Raw genomic sequence first — 21,858 nt, forward strand, 5'->3', positions numbered from 1 at the left:
TTATTATAGATATTACATTTTGATTTATCAATATTATGCAATTGACCATTGATTCTTAATAAACATTCTCAAAATAATTATATCTGCATAACTAATTCTTTTATTTATGCAACAAAAGGCTATGATTAAAGGGTTTGTCTCGTCATTAGAAGCCATTTTCATATGGAAGCTTGCCCAGGATCCATCCGTTTTTGACAGGAGAAGCTCTGGCTGCCCATAAATTTTGGCCACTGCAGGGGAAATATAGTATTACATGCCAGCCAGGTAGTATTGCATGCCATCCGGGTCCACGAGAGCGAGAATTGCTGTTTGCAGGGAAGTCTTTAATTAGGGAGTATTTCAAATAGTTGCAATGCAAAAATGCTGGTATGACATTTTCATATGCACCACTAGCATTTCCATATAAAAGTAAATCTATATGTAAATGTAAAATTCAGATGATCATTACGTTAATATATGCATGCCGAATCTAACTCAATTTTTTTTAAATGTTATTTTCATTATAATCTCTAGCCAGCAGCAACCTGTCCATAAAAAAAAAAATGCTTGATGGGTAAATGGTGGAATCAAATATTTCTTTGGCTCTTTAAACCAGCAACAATAAAATATAAAATGTCAATATTGAGGTATTTGCATAAACTTTACGTTTTAAAAACAGTCTGGGATACATTTATAGGATGAGGTTTTGCAGGCGTCGAAATGTTGCCATTGGCATATAAAAGGCTCTGGATACCCACAGATATAATACCTTGACACAGATTGCATCACATGAGCGCATACAGCCCTGCATGATCAATTTTCCTCCATTTACAAGGTGCTTTCTGTCGGCATGTATGTCCTGTACTGCAGAGCTCTCCTGCTATTTGATTTTGTGTAAAACTCCTGCATTGTCTTCATCCATTAAGCCCTTATCTAATACATAAAACATTTTTAACCTTGCCAGAAAATAGAACAGCTTCAATATGTACTTGGGCAAGTGTATAATGTTGACGCAGAATCACCAGGTTATATGGTGAGGGAAACTCTTTGACAGAAACCATCTTCCTAATAAAGACATGGTCTGTTGAAGAGTCCTAAGATGGTACATGTCTGTTTTTGCCTACCGTAAGGATTGACCATATTAGCAGTTTACACAGATGATATAGTCTGTATGAAAGGGAACTTTAAGGATGTGATTTTTACAAAATGTCCATAAAATTGCACCTCGTCATAAAAACTACTCACATATCAATCACCCAGCGGCCATATATAAACAATGGTTGACCAAAGTGGTATTACTTACTGTGATCACATGACCTAGATATATGACCACAGCGTCTATTCACTCTAGCTAAATACACACACGTAGTGCACTATAGTCATTGGTTGCTGTACGTGATTACAGCATATGACATACTGTGGAAAATGTGGGATTATAGCATGGATTTGGTAAATCACTTTTATGAACATGAGCAACTATATATATATATCCTTTTTTTGTAAAAATTTAATAAAATAGTAACCTTTTCAACATAGTCAAAATCTATTGATTTACCTAATTTATACAGTATATTTTGAATTACCTGAATACCATGTTCCATACATCTGAATTATAGCTAATTACATTCAGACACAGCCTATCCTTAAAGGGGAAAATATCTAAGGCTCAGTGCTCCACTTGTGTAAACTAAAACACTAATGGATTGAAAAGGATTTAATGTAAATGTAATGACGGGGGGTAGGGAAACGGACAAGTGAGCCCTAGTCTACCCGCCACTCTGTCCCTGTGTACTTGCAACGACCCGCCCTAGGCGACGGGGTACAACTGGGCGGCGGTCCCTGCGCTCAGTAAGTGCACGACAAACACGACAAACATACAAGGGAATACAAGCAAGGGAAAGGGGCAGTTGCCCACGGCAACACCGTGAGCAACCAGAGTGGTGAACGAGCCGAGTCAAGCCTAGGAGTGTGCGAGGTACCAAACGAAGAGCAGAAGAGTAGTCAGTTAGCCAGGGTCTGTATGGAGCAGGATCAAAATAGAAGGAGCTGTAGCTGGGCCAGGAAACCACACGAAAAGAATCACAAGCACCGAGGGACAGGAAGGGCAGGCTTAAATAGACCGATGGCGGGAGCTAGCTGAGTCTGGCCAGGTTGCGAGTGAGGTCCGTAAGAGGCTTAGCAATGACCGAGAAGTTAGCAATAAATCTCCTGTAATAATTAGCGAACCCCAAAAAACACTGTAACGTCTTCAGGGAGGCAGGTTGGACCCATTCCGCCACAGCCTGAACCTTGGCGGGGTCCATGCGGAATTCATGAGGAGTGAGGATTTGACCGAAAATTTTTATTTCCTGTACCCCAAACACACATTTTTCGGTTTTGGCAAACAGTTTGTTTTCCCGAAGGACCTGGAGCACCTTCCTGACATGCTCAATGTCGGAGGACCAGTCCTTGGAAAACACCAGTATGTCATCAAGGTACACTACAAGAAATATCCCCAGGTAATTTCTCAAAATCTCATTTATGAGATTCTGGAAGACCGCAGGGGCAGTACACAACCCAAAGGGCATGACGAGGTATTCGAAATGGCCTTCGGGCGTGTTAAACGCAGTCTTCCACTCATCCCCCTCTTTGATGCGGATAAGGTTATACGCCCCCCGTAGGTCCAACTTAGAGAACCATTGGGCCCCCTGAACCTGATTGAAGAGATCAGGAATCAAAGGAAGGGGATACTGGTTCCTTAGCGTGACCTTATTCAGGCTACGGTAGTCAATGCATGGCCTAAGACCACCATCCTTCTTCCCTACGAAGAAGAAGCCAGCACCTACCGGAGAAGTAGAGGGACGAATGTAACCCTTGGCCAGGCATTCCTGGATATACTCTCTCATGGCTTCACGTTCGGGACAAGAAAGAATAAATATCCTACCCTTAGGAAGCTTAGCTCCTGGTACCAATTCAATAGCGCAATCGTATTCTCTATGAGGAGGTAACACTTCGGAGGCCTCCTTAGAGAAAACATCAGCGAAGTCCTGAACAAACTCGGGTAGCGTGTTCGCCTCCTCAGGGGGAGAAATAGAATTAACAGAAAAACATGACGTAAAACATTCATTACCCCATTTGGTTAGCTCCCCAGTATTCCAGTCAAACGTGGGATTATGCAACTGCAACCAGGGAAGGCCTAGAACCAAATCGTACGATAATCCCTGCATCAACAGTACAGAGCACTGCTCCAAATGCATGGAGCCAACAAGGAGTTCAAAAACAGGGGTATGCTGTGTAAAATAACCATTAGCAAGAGGAGTGGAGTCGATACCCACTACCGGGACAGGTTTAGGCAAATCAATCAGAGGCATAGCAAGAGACATAGCAAATTCCACAGACATGATATTAGTAGAGGACCCTGAATCCACGAAGGCACTGCCGGTAGCAGACCTACCACCAAAAGAGACCTGAAAGGGAAGCAAGATCTTAGTACGTTTCCTATTTACGGGAAATACCTGTGCGCCCAAGTGACCTCCCCGATGATCACTTAGGCGCGGAAGTTCTCTGGCTGCATTCTTACGCTTAGGACAGGTGTTCACTTGATGCTTGTCATCCCCACAGTAGAAGCAGAGATCATCCTTCCTGCGGAATTCTCTACGTTGTTGGGGGGACACGGAGGCCCCGAGTTGCATATGTATCTCTGAGTATTTCGGGGAGGAACGAAGCAACGGAACTTCGGGAGGCATCATGGGGGAGTCGGAGGAGAAAACACATAAACGTTCACGTTGTCGTTCCCTGAGACGTCGGTCAAGTCGTACCGCTAAAGCCATAACCTGGTCTAGGGAGTCAGAAGAGGGATAGCTAACTAGCAGGTCTTTCAGGGCATTCGACAGACCCAACCTAAACTGGCACCTTAAGGCAGGGTCATTCCACCGAGAAGCTACGCACCACTTCCTAAAGTCAGAACAATACTCCTCAACAGGTCTCTTACCCTGACGTAAGGTCACCAGCTGACTCTCGGCAAAGGCAGTCCTGTCAGTCTCGTCATAAATAAGTCAGAGAGCAGAGAAGAAACAATCAACGGAGGAAAGTTCAGGGGCGTCAGGAGCCAAGGAGAAGGCCCACTCTTGGGGCCCTTCCTGGAGCCGGGACATAATTATACCCACCCGCTGGCTCTCAGAACCTGAGGAATGAGGCTTTAAATGAAAGTAAAGCCTACAACTCTCCCGAAAGGAGAGAAAAGCCCTGCGGTCCCCTGAGAACCGGTCGGGCAACTTGAGGTGGGGTTCAAGAGGTGAGGGGAGGGGAACTACCAAGGTAGCATCAGGCTGGTTGACCCTCTGAGCCAGGGCCTGGACCTGTAGGGAGAGACCCTGCATTTGCTGAGCCAGGGTCTCACGGGGGTCCATAGTGGTGTCAGGGACCAGGGTAGACTAGGTCTGGGCTTGTGATTATGTAATGACGGGGGGTAGGGAAACGGACAAGTGAGCCCTAGTCTACCCGCCACTCTGTCCCTGCCTACTTACAACGACCCGCCCTAGGCGACGGGGTACAACTGGGCGGCGGTCCCTGCGCTCAGTAATTGCACGAAAAACACGACAAACATACAAGGGAATACAAGCAAAGGAAAGGGGCAGTTGCCCACGGCAACACCGTGAGCAACCAGAGTGGTGAAAGAGCCGAGTCAAGCCAGGAGTGTGCGAGGTACCAAACGAAGAGCAGAAGAGTAGTCAGTAAGCCAGGGTCTGTATGGAGCAGGATCAAAATAGAAGGAGCTGTAGCTGGGCCAGGAAACCACACAAAAAGAATCACAAGCACCGAGGGACAGGAAGGGCAGGCTTAAATAGACCGAGGGCGGGAGCTAGCTGAGTCTGGCCAGGTTGCGATAGGCTCTCCCACTCCTAAGCCTGCCAGCCTGAGTGGTGGAAGCTGGAGTCAGTCTCAGGGATGTAGATTCAGGTGCTGACTGATTAATTATGGGAGGTAACCCCGAAGCTGTGCCTGGCAGATCCTTTACAGTAAATGAGATTATTTTTTTTTTTTACTAAAGACATTGATGGCATATCACTAGGATGTGGCATCAAAGTCTGATCAGTGGGGTACGAGCACTGTGACTGAAATGCAGTGGCCGCAGCACGAGAAAGGCACATGCCACTTTATTTGACAGCTCTCCTCAGTTTTACAAAGACCATATGAAGCTAAGCCAAGCATCTAGGGCAGAGGCTGTAATAACATGGAATTTTTATAGCACCACTGCCACTTCAATCTAGCGGACAATGGGGGATCATTGCGGTCGGGCATCGCTGATTGAAAATAAATAGTATATGCTTGCCACAATGTCTTCAGAATTTTAGTGACATGATAGACCACTAACCATTGCCTTTGCCCTAATGAGAAATCTTAGAGACATTTTTACCATACATAACTCACATAGAAAACACATACTGGACAGCCACCACCATCTGGGAGCTGAAAACAGGTCAACCTTACATTAACCATTCTATGGCCTTACATAAAATAAATTGCACAAAACATCCAAAACAACATTAAATACATTTTGTATGCAGCAGTATGTTCTTTGCTTAAAATCCACCCAACACAGCAATAACTTATGCAAATCTCCCTAAAAGTGAAATGAAATTTGATTTTGGTAACTAAGAATATGAAGCATGTTAGAAGTATACCTATAGTTTAATAATTATATCTTCCAGAGAGCTGCTTAATGAATTACATTAGAAAAGTAAATTTTCTTTGCTTTCATTGCAAAAAAAAAAAAATGCAATGCAGAATATTGTATTAGCATCACGTAATTAAATTCTAAGTATTATGGATAAAGAATAAAAGTACATTTAAAATCAGTGTATATAAAAACTAAAGTAAAAGTTAATCCGGCATGAAAAGTGCTCCTTCTATCAGTGAGGATTGCGCTTTTCAAGTGTCACTCACACCTTTTTTCAGCTTTTCACCTTCTTTACTGGTTATTTTATAATCTGACGTTTTGATGGTGGATACAGTAAAAAAGATTATAAAAGGTTAATTATCTCTATAAACCCAAGAGTGCACCTAAGAAAACTCTGGAAGTACCTTAGCATGAGCCTTTGCTGTGTATTTCTACAGGTATAATAAGTGGAAATCTGAATATAATGGAACACATTAGATTGCAGCCTATCATATAAATACACAACATTACTGGAATTTAAGAGCAAATTCAGACATAGCAGTTTTTTTTCTAATATTTTGCAGTGAATAGTTCAACCAAGAGATAGAAAAAAGGGAAGGGATGGCAAAATCTGCATGCATTATTTCCACTATGTGTGGATGGGGTTTTAAAAAGCCTATTCACATGTATTGTACGGTCATTCGATTGGGTTTTTGGTGTGGAAACTGTATTAAAAATCGGCAACAAATCCGCTACATAGTTGCAAAGATGGCGGTCCACTCTAAACAGTCACTTTTTATAAGAGTGAGCTGAACACGGGTTGTTTCGCTGCTGGGGATCTCTTTAATGAACTATAATCTGTGGTGACTGCAACTTTTTAATTCTCCTGCTGCGACACCTCTAAAGAATTGAAGCATTACACAGTTCCCATTGAAATCAATCATCTGTCCATGTAATGCATGAACGTGTAGGGTCCTCCAGAGTAAGATGCTCTTTGCTGTGTCTAGGAAGAGTTGTTCCATCTGTCAAAACCATTTGTAGCTTCCAGCATCCAGGTGTTATTATTAGGAAAGCTACATGCAGTCGTTCATTTCCCCTGCAGTCACTCTCTGCACTAGTTCATAATTGGGGGTCCTGAGAAGGGCACCCCTCTCAAAGACAGTATATGGAAAGGGGATGTCTCCTCTGATATTTCCATAAAACGTTCCCAAAATATCCCTTTCCTGGTGCAGTTAAACAGAAAGTATGGTTTTGGTCCTTCATTTTAGTATCAATATATTCTACTCGACCTGGCAGATCCCCTTAGCCTTCTTCTGTTCCTGGGGGTCTTCCTCAGCTGATTGTGGTTTGTCCTCCTATGATTGTGTACTATTTGATTTTGAAGCCACTTGGCTGTTTCTAAAAATTATCAGAACCTTCCCTACATGGTTTCTTTAGCATAACATGACCAGGAATATTGCCCAAATAATAATAACCACCGGCGGGCACAGCACATATATTGCCACATACCCTGAAGAACTGTAGAAATGCAAAACGAATTACAAATGGGTATGTATAAGGCAAAATAACTTTTAGGCTGGGTTCACACGACCTATTTTCAGGCGTAAACGAGGCGTATTATGCCTCGTTTTACGCCTGAAAATAGGGCTACAATACGTCGGCAAACATCTGCCCATTCATTTGAATGGCTTGGCCGACGTACTGTGCAGACGACCTGTAATTTACGCGTCGTCGTTTGACAGCTGTCAAACGACGACGCGTAAATTGACTGCCTTGGCAAAGGAGTGCAGGGCACTTCTTTGCAACGTAATTTGAGCTGTTCTTCATTGAACTCAATGAAGAGCATCTCAAGATATACGAGCGTCACAGACGCCTCGTATATTACGAGGAGCTGCTTTTACGGCTGAAACGACGCAGCTGTTTTCTTCTGAAAACAGGCTGTCATTTCAGCCGTAAATGACAGCTAGCATGTGAACATACACTAAAAGTCACAATGTATTCCACAAAAATAAAAATATAATTTATTTAAAGTTAATGCTCCACATAAACATTTAAAAACATTTAAGATAGCAACAACATGCTAGACCTAATCTATTGGGGGGGTTGCCACTCTGATAAGCGGCTAAACACAAAACCCCCACGCAACCACCTAGAACCCCTCAGCATACGCAGCTCAGGAATATTGCCCAATAATGTATAAATGAGGTCTTTGAAAATCTTTATATTCTTTTGTAAGTGACCCGTGCTGACAAATATACTGCACCAGTTACACCTTTATTTCATATAAAAACAGTATTATGAAAATAGTGCCAAGGCGAACCATACTGCCCATAGTAGCCTGGGTATATAGGGTCATATACCACCAAACGTGAGGCATGTAAAAATATAAGAAGTGATCCCTATATAGCCTGTCCACCCTCTAAACAGTTCCTAAAAGAAAAATTGCTGTTCTTTCCATCTTTATTTAGGGCTCAAATCAGTGGATCTATCCTAGCAGAAGCGGAGCAGTTTCCATGAATTCACCTGTAAACTGCTGGAATTCTGTTTCTTGTTTTGTGTTTTTATTCTTCTCTGTTATTTCCTTCATTTGCATCTTGATTCCTGCCAATTTCTCTTCCTATATAAGGCAGCCGCTAAATTGCTAGAATGTTTTTTCCATCCAATCTAGTCATCTGCTCATGATACTGTATCCTGTGCTCAAAGGTGCTACTTGAAGATCCTGGGCCACAATACAAAATTTCTAGCAGGGCCCCCACCTACCACGTGCCATTTAGAATATTTGTATTTTCTTATGTGGCAGAGGGGGCTCTTCAGGCACCAGGGCCCAAGTGTTTCACTCCTGTTTTGCTGTAGTCTGCCCATTGAGTCTTTTTGCAACTTGTCAATATGATATACTGCAAGCCAACAGAAGTGAACAAATATTTTCTGTAATTTTGCAATTTGATGAAGTGCACAAATGTCCCCTATCTTTATGTCAGAGATGGCAGAACAACCATCATCCATGTACAACTACAACATTAGAAGCAACATATGCAAACTTCTCCCAATCCCCCTTTTAGCTTTGGATAATTGAGGTATGGAAAAGGACAATGGCAACCTCCATACATCCATCGCCACAATGTCAGCAAATGGGGTTATAAGTTATTACCTGTTCTACAATATTTTAACCTTGTGTTTCAAGTTGAGAAGTATAATTTATAGATGGAGGGGCAGTTAAGAAGTGTGTAGGAAGAATTTCAAGTATTTCTTATCCTCTCATGCCAATGTCTTTATTACACTATTGACATTTTCTTTCAGGAATAAGTGTAGTTACACTTGCTGATGCTCTCATATCCTGTATAGATGTAAATCTTCTGTATATTACCATCTTGCATCACTGCAGTGCATTTTATCAGGACGATGCTAAAGTCTATTAATTTTGTTAAATATCTCTACACGATGTAATAAAGTATACAGGGTGCCAAAAAAATCATCCAAGTGAGGAGAACAGGAGCTCTAGTCAGCACAATTTACAAACCTGTCTGTAGTATATGAAGCTGTTCACCTGTCTGTAGTATATGAAGCTGTTCACCTGTCTGTAGTATATGAAGCTGTTCACCTGTCTGTAGTATATGAAGCTGTTCACCTGCCTGTAGTATATGAAGCTGTTCACCTGCCTGTAGTATATGAAGCTGTTCACCTGTCTGTAGTTTATGAAGCTGTTCACCTGGCTGTAGTATATGAAGCTGTTCACTTGGCTGTAGTATATGTAGCTGTTCACCTGGCTGTAGTATATGAAGCTGTTCACCTGTCTGCAGTATATGAAGCTGTTCACCTGTCTGCAGTATATGAAGCTGTTCACCTGTCTGCAGTATATGAAGCTGTTCACCTGTCTGTAGTATATGAAGCTGTTCTTTTTATACATGTATCTTTGTTTTATTCAAATATCCCATATAGAGGCAGGTGACTTTAAGCATTGTTGCTTCACAATGGGGAACTTCACATTACTTATGACTATACGAATCAGGAAGACTAGTGTTTTCATATTTTTTTGGCCATTTTGTAATTTATTAATTCATACAATTTAGGTCTCACACTCAGGGATATATTACAGCTCTGTATAAGCTCCGAGTTGTACAAAGCTTTAATAAGGCACCCCTATAAAACTATGGAGCCACATCGTATGCCTCTTATTTCATATAAAAGCATACTGAGATTTTTCTGTCTGATTCATACGGAATCCTACTGAAAAACAAAATGTGCAATGTTCCTTTAAATGCTGTATTACTAAAGTTTTCTCCCCCAAAAGCATTGGTACAAGGATATAATTCCTAAGTAATACAGTGTCATATGGAGGCACCATGTAATACAGGATATATGCACACTGCTCTTCCAGGCGCAGGATGCCTGAGTTGGAAAAGGTGAACCGTGTGGGACACACAACAACTCGTAATATCTAACAGTTTGTTATACGGTTTTTGATTTCTTTGTTTAACAGATATCAATACAAATTAAGTCCTACGAAAAATGAATTATCCAATTTTAAAATTCCCTGTTATAAAAGTTATGTACAGTTTTGCGCTGATCCACTTTTAAGTTCTACTGCTTATGCTTATTTTTACTACACCACTAATACCAGGAAAGCAAAGCACAGCAATCTATTCACAGTTAGGCACCCTGCACCCGACTGTGATCGTAATTATGACCTGTAATTACGGGCAGAGACAGTCGCGGAAAGCCGTCCGCATTTACAGGCCGTGCTCCCATTATAAAGTATGGGAGCACGGTCCGTAAAATTAAAAAAATAGGACATGTCCTATTTTTTAAAAAAAAGTTTCTACGGCATGTTCACATTCCCGTAAGTATACGGGAAGGAGTCCGTCGACCATAGAAATTAATGGGTCCGTAATTACGCACCGTAATTACGGGCGATTTAAAGGTTGTGTGCACGGGGCCATAGATATTCTTATTTACCATGGATGACCTTTAGTCGTATTGACTCCACTCCAGCACTAATACAGCAGCTTGGTGAAACTTTTTGAAAATTTGTGTTTTTGAAGATTGGTAATAAGAATATTAAAGGGATATTCCCATCTTATAAAGTGACAGCATATCACTATATGATTGGTGGGGGTCTGACCACTGAAATGCCCCAGAAATACTGAGAATGAAGGGGCTTGAACGCTGCGGCTATTCAGCTGCAATTCCCTGCACAGCGGGTGTCTGGGCGCAGCTGTGAAGGAAAAAACAGTGAACAAGACACAGTGCTAAATCAATGTTGAGGCCCCTTCATTCTCAGGATCGTTGGGGGTCCCAGAAGTCCGACCCCAACCAATCATAAAGTGATGGCATATCCTTGTAATATTCTATCCCTTTATAAGACGGGAATACCGCTTTATTGTTAAAAATAATAATTACCAATTAAATTCAGTGTAAATGGAGGGTGACACAGGGCTGTAACGGGATCAATCTCTTTCAAATTTCATACATGTGAACTGAAATAGTTAAATAGTGAAATAGTTTGAGTAACCAGTAACTACTAGAAGTGTCGCTTCTCCCTATGGTATCATATTGAGAGCTTGAAAGCATAGAGACGTAAATAAAATGTGTGGAATCTTCTGTGCCATTTGCTTGAAGTCAAATCTGTCACTTATTTTAGAATCCTGTCAGTCAAACCTCTCACTTTCACAAACTCTGCACTTTTTAAAAATTGAACATTAAATTTGGCACAAACCTCCGCTTTGTGAATCTGCTAATTGGAGAGGAATGCCAACAGAGCGGGCTGCAAATACTGCAAACGCCACTCTGGAAAGAACATCGTATTGCACTCCAGCAAAAAAAAAACAACTTTACTGCATAGCTGCAATTTGTTTAAATTACTGACTGGGCTATCTCGAAGTGAATTTCATTACAAGACTGAATTTAGCATTAGTCACAGCTGGCTTGTGTCTTGGAGTGGCTTAAAGTGCCGCTACTCTGTTAGGCTATGTTTACACAGGGCGGATATGCTGTATAAAAACATACAGCGTATCCACCCTTGACGCCGAAGGGAATTCCAAATTGTGGTGCAGTTTTGTGGCTGGAATATCTGCTGCGGAAAATAGTAGTTTAAAAAAAAAGGCTGATTGGCTGCAGCGGTTACATGGGATGAATCGTCATTCCTGGAGGCCGGGCTGAACACAGTAGCAGAAGGTTCTGGGTAAGTATAAACTTACATTTTTTATGGAGTACGATTTTTGTGGCAGAATTGCAGCCTCTGCTATTTGTTGAGGGCTTTACCTTCCCATTAAATTCAATGGGGAAAACCCACAACAGAAAAGCAGCAATTCCGCAACATAAATTGATATGCTGCGGATTAAACATTTGAAGAGAAAGGGTTATATTGTGGTGTGTATATAAATATATATTATATACACTGATCTGTCATAACATTAAAACCAGTGACAGGTGAAGTGCCTAACATAGATTATCTCATTACAATGGCACCTGTCAAGTAGTGGGACATATTAGGCAGCTAGTGAACAGTCAGCTCTTGAAGTTGATGTGTTGAAAGTAGGAAAAATTGGCAAGTGTGAGGATCTGAGTAACTTTGACAAGCACCAAATTGTGATGACTAGATAATTGGGTCAGAGCATCTCCAAAATGGCAGGTCTTGTAGGGAATTTCCCATTATACAGTGAGTACTACCTACCAAAAGTGGTCCAAGGAAGGACAACCAGGGAAGCAGTGACAGGATCATGGGTGCCCAAAGCTCACTGATGCGTGTGGGGAGTGAAGGTTAGCGCATCTGTTGCGATCCCATACAAGAGCTACTGTAGCACAAATTTCTAGAAAAAAGTTTATGATGGCTATGAGTGTCAGAACACACAGTTCATTTCAGCTTGCTGAGTATTGGGCTGCGGTCGGAGTGCCCATGCTGAGCCCTGCCCACTGCCGAAAGCGCCTACAATGTGGGCATCAGAACTGGACCATAGAGCAATAGTAGAAGGTGGCCTGGTCTGATAAACCACGTTTTGTTGTGCATCATGTCAATGGCCGGGTGCGTGCGTGTGGTTTACCTGGGGAAGAGATGGCACCAGAATGCACTATGAGAAAATAGACAAGCCGGTGATGGCAGTGTGATGATCTGGGCAATGTTCTGTTGGAAACACTTGGTCCTGCCATTCATGTGGATGTTATTTTGACAAGTGTCACCTACCTAAACATTGTTGCAGCTCAAGCACACCCTTTCATGGCAACAGTGTTCCCTGATGGCAGTGGCCTCTTTCATCAGGATAATGCGCCTGCCACACATGCAAAAATTGTTCAGGAATGATTTGAGGAACATGACAAAGAGTTCAAGGTGTTGACTTGGCCTCCAAATTCCCTGGATCTCAACCCAATTAAGCATCTGTTGGATGTGCTGGCAAAACAAGTCCAATCCATGGAGGCCACACCTGCAATTCACAGAAGTTATAGGATAATCTGCTAATGTCTTGGTGCCAGATACCACAGGACACCATCAGAGATTTTGAGTTCATGTCTCAATGGGTCAGAACTGTTTTGGTGGCACGAGGGGACACAATATTAGGCAGGTAGTTTTCATATTATGGCACGGCTGATTGGCTGTGTGTGTGTGTGTGTGTGTGTCTCTCTCTTTATATATATTAACTGACAAAACATATTCTGAAGATTAATTTATCAGTGTATTAATGTGTATTGTGACACAAGGCTGCACTAAAAGGCATTATAAGCTAAATGGGAGCCCCAGGTTGTGCATAGGAGGGTGTTAGTAGTACAGTTGTAACAAAATCACAAATAATTTTGATTACAGGGATATCTATCTATCTATCTATCTATCTATCTATCTATCTATCTATCTATCTATCTATCTATCTATCTATCTATCTATCATCATCTTTCCCATCCGTCTTATATCATTATTTCCTTTTTCAAAATATTAACTGATCTCAGTTGCTCTGCAGTATCTCTAACAAGGTCACTTTCATCTTGATCCTTGTTTATCCCGCATTTAATTCAGTAAAGCTTGTTTCAATAAGCCATGAGAGAAGCAGGTGTTGTTTTCATCTGTAGTTTGCCCTTTAGAATGATTATATGATAAAACACACTGCGTGTAAAAGGAATCTTTCTTTTAGGGTAGGTTCAGACATGACAGATTTTTCAACTGCGGATTTCACTGCAAATCATGTAGATTTTGCCACTGTCCGATTGTGTTTTGAATTATCACAGATTTCACCCTATACATTGAAAAGGGTGAAATCTGGGGTGAAAAACTGCAACTTTTCCAAAATCCATAGCACACTCATATTTGCACACAGATTTTTCCAATATGTGTGGATGGGGTATTAAAGAACTAAATGCCCATTGTACTGTAAATTGCAAATCCCCGGCAATTCCGCCATATTTGAACTAGTGTCAACTACCATAGAGGCAGTCCATGCGGCTACATTTGGGCGCTTTGCTTCTGGACTTGTGCTGGAGTCCCCTATCCAGAGGAACTGCATTGCTAGCAACAAAACATTGAAAGGGTGTGAACGGGGGACCATCTGTCCTGGATGTCAAAACCAGGCACCATTATGGGACGGGGCAATTTTTGTCTGTGCTATGAGGCCCACACTCTTCTATGTATGCCACTACAATGCATTAAATGCGCTCTGACTTTGTAGTATACTACTTTTAAAATTTGGTCCGCAAGAGCATTTTTGGATTATTATTTCCTTATTTTCTTAGCTTTTTGGAGTGACATTTATCTTTTCCTATTGAAGCAGCTGAGGCAGAGTGACCCATATTTGTCATTATAGCTAATAATCTAGTTGTTATCCTATATTGCAGCCTTGTGTATGATGTTAAAATGATTGGTCATCTCTGCACAAACTCTTGTTAAAATGAAGAACTTCAAATACTTAGTTCTGAGTATTGTCCGCCCTATGTCATTATTACCAAACTTCCAAATTCAATGCCGATGCTTGGTTTTTATACAGCACCTCAATATGGGTTGTCAAACATAACACTTCAGCTGTCCTCCTAGTTTATCCTGTAGCTCATAACCAAACTTTAAAAGAAAATTTTATTTTTGTTACATTGGGTGATTAATCTGAATGGACACTCCACACTGGATAGGTCTCCTCCAACAATGACAGGAACGAGAGTCAAGTCCTAGCACAGTATGACACAAGGACTGAATGTAGGAGGTAGACAAAAAAAAATAAAGGTCGGGAGGTTAGTTGAGGGTCTATCTACTCTGTATAATTTTATAACTTGGTCCAGTATTGTACCTGTAAAATGTCTCTCATTCCTTTAATATTAGGAAGGTGATAGGGAAAGTTGACGTGCCACTATTTATACATAATTTAAAACACTTGACGTAGTTATCCTGAAAGGTGGATTAAAATACATCCATCACTGCTGGTAGCTGGCTTGCTTCGCTGGCGTTTTGATATTATTGAACGCATAAAATAGCTGGATAAGATATATTTCCACATTGCAAATGTTCTTCTGCTTTCATCTTTCACAAGTGTTTATTGAGCACTTGAGGCAAAATTGAGGCAGTGTTAGAAAGTATCTCAACTGAAGATGAACTGTAAAACCAGCATATCAGTTGTATGATCAGTAACTTCCAAGAAGATCATAAATAAGGATTATTAATAATAATATTGATAAAAATAGAATTATGTAAAACTGTGGACAATGGTTAATACAATATTCAATGAACGTTTATTGAGACTTGGCACCCTGCCCATTATTTTACATGTGATGGTGTACTCTTATTATAGAAAATATGAAGCTAAGTATATCCACTGATCTGATGGAGTAGACAAGGGGGAAACAAATGTACGGTGTACGAATGGATACATTATAGACACTGTTACAAATAATGGACATCTTCCTATGCACTGTCAGGTAATATACATATTATTAGACATTGGTGTCGACCATATGGTTGACCATAGACTATAATGGGAATGGACCGACCATGCAGTCTCCAAAAAAAGTGTCGCTGCCACTTTGTTCTAGTGATATGCCAGTCATGTATATCCTGAGACAACCCCTTTAAATACATAAAAGAATTAAGACCCATCTGGTGGCTTAAAAAACTATGATGTTACCCTGAAAAAGGTCCCAATTTGCATATCTATGAATACTAAAGTAATAGTTAATTAGGAGGATATTATGTTTTTATGTTAGTATTTTTCTCTATCTTTATCACAATTATCATGATTCGGGAAAGCCTTATTTTAGAGGGGGAATATAGGAGGAAGAATGAAGGCAACAGTATGGGACAAATAAATTGGGGGAAATGTATTAATACTGCATCAGTACAGTATCTGTCCATGTGAATGGAGTGCCATACTTATCAACACTCTGTGAATGTATGTGGCATGGGCTAAATAATGCCTGGTTGGACCTTGCATTATTTTCTGCCACTTTGCTAATAAAAGAAGTCAGGGCCAAACTGCCAATATGGCAATTTTAACAAATGCCGGATGGGCTGGTGTTGGCGGGGGGGCCGCTTGTGAGGAAAGACCAGACACCCCGCCCAAATCCCTGTGTCGCCTACTGTCCAACGTGAAAAATTGTCAAGTGTAGTCCCCATGTTTCCCCTCCCTTCAGTAAGTCCTTGTAGAGCGTTTGTCCCCAGTGTGTTATGTCTCCCCCTCTTGCCTGTTTCCCCCAAGCAGGCGCAGTCAGGACACAGCATTTTAACAGCGATGGACACCATGTCCCATTAGTAATGGTGGTGACACTGCAGAGCACATGACAAGAGGGAGGAAAGGATTCCTCCCTTGACGATAGAGAAGGAGGGAGGTCGTATGGAGCAGCGCTGGTTTGCACCGCTGCGTGTAGGAGGAGCCAAAGTAGAGAAGAGAAGGTAATAAAAGGGAGACAAGCAGGTGGGCATGCAGCAGTAACGTGGGTCACTTTTAATGGTGGAGTACCCTAAGTTTCTTGAAGCCCGGCCAATAAGTCTGAGACACAAAGAGCAAAATATCACAGGAGATAGTCTCAAAGAATGAAAGAAATTGTTGGAAGTATAAATCATAAATTACAGTACTTCACAATATTTTTTACTTTGATTTAGCTGACATATTGTACGTAAAGCTAAAAAATATCACAATCGCTAAAAGTAGGTTTTTACCTGCACATTACAATAAATGAAATGCAGCGGAGCAATACTTTATCAATACTAATAACATTGATCAACGTGTTTCAAATATTAGTATACAGATAATAAATAAGAAATAATAGCCAAGCTTTACTCACAGCCAGATACATTGCTCCATATATACTGAGAGCTGCTTCTTTGGATGGAAATGTTCTTCTTGCTTTAAGTACAAGGTCTAGATTTCCAGTGCAAGAATTGGCATCTGTGATGAACTGTGTAAGCTGGTAGCAACCAAGTGCTGTGTAGTTGGGTTTACAAACTGTAAGAAAATGTGGTGCCAAGTTCCCAGTCACAACTTGTCCAGCATTTACAAATATATCTGTAGCAAATAGTCCAAAAGTATAAATCCCTGAAAAGGAAGGAAACAAAAACATATTAATAACAAATTTATTTTTAGGTATGCATAAAAACACCAACAGGCATACATAGCGAACACAGATGATCCATACAAGAACCTTCAAAAATTTCCTAGGTCCTATGTTCTCTACCTGCAGTACTTGTACTCCAAAGGATATGTCTCTCCAGGGTACTCACCTCGTCCTCAAAAGATGCAGCACAGTGTATCATCAGAGCCAAAGGCCGGGTTCCCACAGGTCGGATACGCTGCCTAAAAACTGCACCACGTATCTGACCTGGAACCAACAGCACCTTTCGTCCGAACGTCTGGTTTTTCAAAATGAATTTCCGCCTGTGATTGGCTGCAGCGATTACATGGGATAAAGCATCATCCCAGGACGCCCGAATGCAGGAAGAAGGAGAGAGTTCTGGGTAAGTATGATTTTATTTTTTCCCTGGGTTTCGATTTTTGCAGCGGAACCACTGCGATTCCGCGGCAAAACTTGGCTTTCTGTTGCGGGTTTTGAATCCCCATTGAATTAAATGGGGAAAACCCGCAACAGAAAATCAACGAAAACGCAGCATAAATTGACATGCCGCAAATTTAAATTCCGCGCCACAGATCAATTTATTAACTTTTACGCTGCGTTTTTTTTCCGCAGCTTGGGCATGAGATTTTCTAAACCTCATCCCCTTTGCTGCTACTGTAAATGCTGCACAATTTCCACACAGAATTCCGTTGTGGAAATTCCGTTTACGCCGGCCATAGGGTTCTCTGATGTCCTTTATTTAAGTAAGGGTTATTTAGTAAGAATTGGTTTAGAAACACTGTCCTAGGTTACAACTTTCCATCATATTGTAAGGCTACATGCACACGTTGCGTATTTTGCTGCGGAAAATACGCACCAAAACCCACAGCAAACGCATGAAATGTGCAGGTAAAATCCGCACCAGATTGCGCATTTTTCAATGTGTTTTTGGTGCCTTTTTTTTTACGTTTTTGATGCGTATATCGGTGCGTTTTCATGCTGCGGGTTGTGCATTTTTCCTCAGTATTAGGCAGATACAATTTGCAAGCAGAAACGCAAGATAAATTGACATGCTGCAGATTTTAAAATATGCACCGCAGGTCATTTTACATGCCGAAAAGTAGCGCAGCGTGTACGTGAGATTTCCTGGAATCTTATTGGCTATGGTGGTACTGTACTTTGCTGCGGATTTGCAAATACACCCGGAAAATCGCACGTAATACCCATTGTGTGCATTGAGCCTAAGACAGATATCACTATAACATCATCAGAAGTGTTAAATTCATGCCAAGGTAATTTTAAATAAAACATTAAATCGATCATCTATCATCAATACTACACGAGACTCTGTTATGAAAACTCAATAAAACTAAATTGTATAAATTCTAGGCGATACTCAGGTATCGATAAGAGTAGAGTCACGATATATATTGTACCCAATCAGTTAATAATCGTATTTAAAATATACTACCATTTTGTGTATACAGTTCCTATGCGGATCTATGTGTTTCCATTCTTACAGACTACAAACAAACTCTGTGTGTAGTCTGATCGTGCAATCATATGTTACTGTGGTTTAGCAAGAAGCTGGGGTAAAATACTGCTCGTCTAGATTAATATACAATCTTTAGTAGAATATATGTGGTATAACTTGCACCAGTGACTATAAAGATTGGTGTGTTTGGGTGATGGTGTATTAGCAAATATGTCCTACACCTAGTGAACAGTGGTATACAAAACACAAATACGGATGTGTCCTCCCTTACTTTCTCTCTAATTCTGACATAACCTCAGGTGTATGGCACGAGATTTAAAAAAAACCTATAAAAGAAAAAAGTATACCTCCAACGGATGCCTCCGATGGGTTAATTCATTGGCATTCTGTAGAACTTCCATGTTAAAAAAAAGTATATGTCACATTTATCCAGTAAAAAAACATATACGTTAAACATATATATTTTTTAATCTGGGAGTCTATGGGATCCATCAGGGGCATCTGTTAGTCATCTGTCGCCCATAGACTCCCATGTTAAATATAAGTTTACGCTTAACGTATATGTTGTTTTACTGGATCGGTGTGTAGAAATTCCTCTGAAGAATACCACCGATCGGCCATTCGTCGCCCATAGACTCCCATGTAAAAAAAGGATACATTTAACGTATATTTTTTTTAATGGATGGCATGAGATTGTATTGAAATTTATATCATGACAAATTATATAACAGCGCAATTTAAGAAAAAGTAAGAGTGGACATATCTGTATGCAGATTCACACGCGTACTTGTGTTTTCATACCTGCAAACCTATTTAAACTAATGGATATTAAAAATAGCACCTAGGCTTTGCATACATATTATGGATTTATGTTGTATGATCTTTAATAAGGCACCCAAACAATACTATTGGCCATAGTGTACTTCCATATGTGTCTGATTTCATACAGGGCTACACAGAGGTTCTCTCTCACAGATTCATTTTGATCCCTGAGAAAAAAAAAATCATGGCATGTTCCATTGGATGCCATATTACCGAGGTGTCTCTCAGAGACATTTCATATGGTGGCATGTTTTTTTTATGATTAGGGTCAGTAGAAAATCTGCTTGTGTAATGAGAGGCACATTTGGATGTCAATTTTAAACCCGAATCTCAACAAAATATGTGTTCACAATTAAAATATTCTGTTCACTAATGTAATTTTGGGAAATAAACTTTTAATTAAAATTTATTTCAATCTAGACTAAGTGTAAAAAAAATAATCCCTGCAACTGAGCCATGAGAAAGAAAAGTGAAGATGACATTTCTTTCACAGTTTAAAATTGATAGCTAGACACAAAGTTATTTGATGATTTAAGTAGAATTATATAGTTTCAGCGGCCACATCAAACATATTTTATACTTGAAGCATAAGTGACCAGATAAAAGCTTTATCCTTTTTTTTTTTTACACATATTTAGAGAAGACCATAATTGAGAAGAAAAAGACCATAATTCTTAGGGCACGTTCAGACATGGCAGAGTTTTTCCGCTGCAAATGTTGGTGCAGAATTGGGGCAATTATGCAACGAATCTGCACCAACATTTGCATATTTGACAGGTAATTCAGACATTGCAGAAAACACAGCGGACTTGCCACAAATTTCAGTTTTTGCATTGCAAAGGCTGAAATTCTCAGTGAAATTCCGCTTCTTCTCCGCAACAGACAGTGCATGCTGCTGACTGAAAACTCCGCACCACAGCCTATGGTCCGCAGCAGAGTTTTCCGCAATGTCTAAACTGACTTGCCTTAAAATGTATAGAAACAAATGTAAAAAACGGCCACTGGAGAATTCCACTGCGGACTGTCCGCAGCGGAATTCCACAGCAATTCCGCCACGTGTGAATGTGCCCTAAGGCTGCTTTCACATTTATCAGTTGCATTCTGATTGTTCTTCTTTTTTACTGCCTGAACTGATCACAACTTATGGAAACAACAAAAGAGCTGTACCCCACATGTCCTCAACAGCGTGCAATGTTTCTTTGTCTGGTTTAGGAAGAGGTCCAGCATCAAATCCGATGCCTTCTGTGACAAAACTGCTCCCATTCCCCTATGGCAGTGTTTCCCAAACCTATTTTAAAGGAAGCCCAGCAGGCAATGTCTTGAGGATTTCATTCTCCCACCAAATCAATAAATAGCACATGTGATATCAGGGAAGAAATCCGCAAGAGATTGCCAGTTGGGTTCCTTGAAGACATGTTTTGTAAACACCGTCCTGTTGTTTCGGTTATGCGATGAGTTTCCCTCTGGTATTTGTCTATTAAGGGAAAGACCACAGGAATGCCAGACATATGGGCCTTTTTCAGGAGCTTTTCAGAACAAGGTGTCATATGTGTGTACATGAGGAATAACACTATTTCTGGCCATTACATGACTTGTATTCTGCATTATTTAGCGGTTTTCCCCTCCGCAGGTTCTCTCTCTAATTCTCAGTTTTCTCAAAGCTAGTGGGCAGAGCCTAACTGTTATCATGTCTTTTATACACTGCACACACAGGAGAGCAGGATTCTCCTTTTCTTTCTTTATCTATCACAAATATAGAAGCTGCAGAAGCATAGAGGAGATTATATGGCAGTAATGAGCAGTGTAGCTGAGAATCCAGCACTGGAGTGACACAGAAATCTTAGCAGAGTGTCTCTCTCTCTCTCTCTCTCTCTCTGCTCCTGCTTCCTCCCCTGCTAACCCCTCCCCCTTCACAGACTTACATGCAGTGTCTGTTTGCTGACTCACTCACTCTCTCTGCTCCCTTCTGCTCCCCACTCCTCTCTCCATAAAAAGTAATAGCAGGAAGTGGAAAAAACACATCCCCACCTTTTGCAGCCATCAATTCTGCTCTGAAACTAGGGACAGCCAGTGCTTGACAACAGGGGGTGGACAGCAGATTACATGAAGGGAGATACCTAGTGGCAGTAATTTCACACAGAATTTGCATGGAAAAACAACTACATTTTAACATATATAACTGACAAAGTTGATCTATATTAGGTATACTATTAGCTTAGCATAAGTTATTTCAAAAGTTAGTGTCCATCTAAAGGAAAAAGAGGAAGAGGATGGCCAAAAATGAGATTGATGGTTTATAGAAATCATGAAGATGCCTTTGAAAAGTTGAAATATCCTGGAGCAAAAAACATGCTCCATTAGTCAAACTTCCTTGGCAACTGTAATGACCGGGGGGTAGGGAAACGGACAAGTGAGC

The 21,858-nt window shown here is 40.8% G+C and overlaps 1 protein-coding gene across 1 annotated transcript in view; it reads right to left on the reverse strand.

The window, feature by feature from the left end:
- Positions 1-21,858, reverse strand: part of PLPPR5 (phospholipid phosphatase related 5) — a 157,358-nt gene that overhangs the window by 41,463 nt on the left and 94,037 nt on the right. Inside the window, exon 3 of the mRNA XM_075833179.1 lies at positions 16,859-17,109. Coding sequence (XP_075689294.1) covers positions 16,859-17,109 — 251 coding nt within the window. The remainder of the gene's footprint in view (positions 1-16,858; positions 17,110-21,858) is intronic.

Source organism: Rhinoderma darwinii, chromosome 7 (genome assembly GCF_050947455.1).
Source record: "Rhinoderma darwinii isolate aRhiDar2 chromosome 7, aRhiDar2.hap1, whole genome shotgun sequence".
Taxonomy (NCBI): Eukaryota; Metazoa; Chordata; class Amphibia; order Anura; family Rhinodermatidae; genus Rhinoderma; species Rhinoderma darwinii.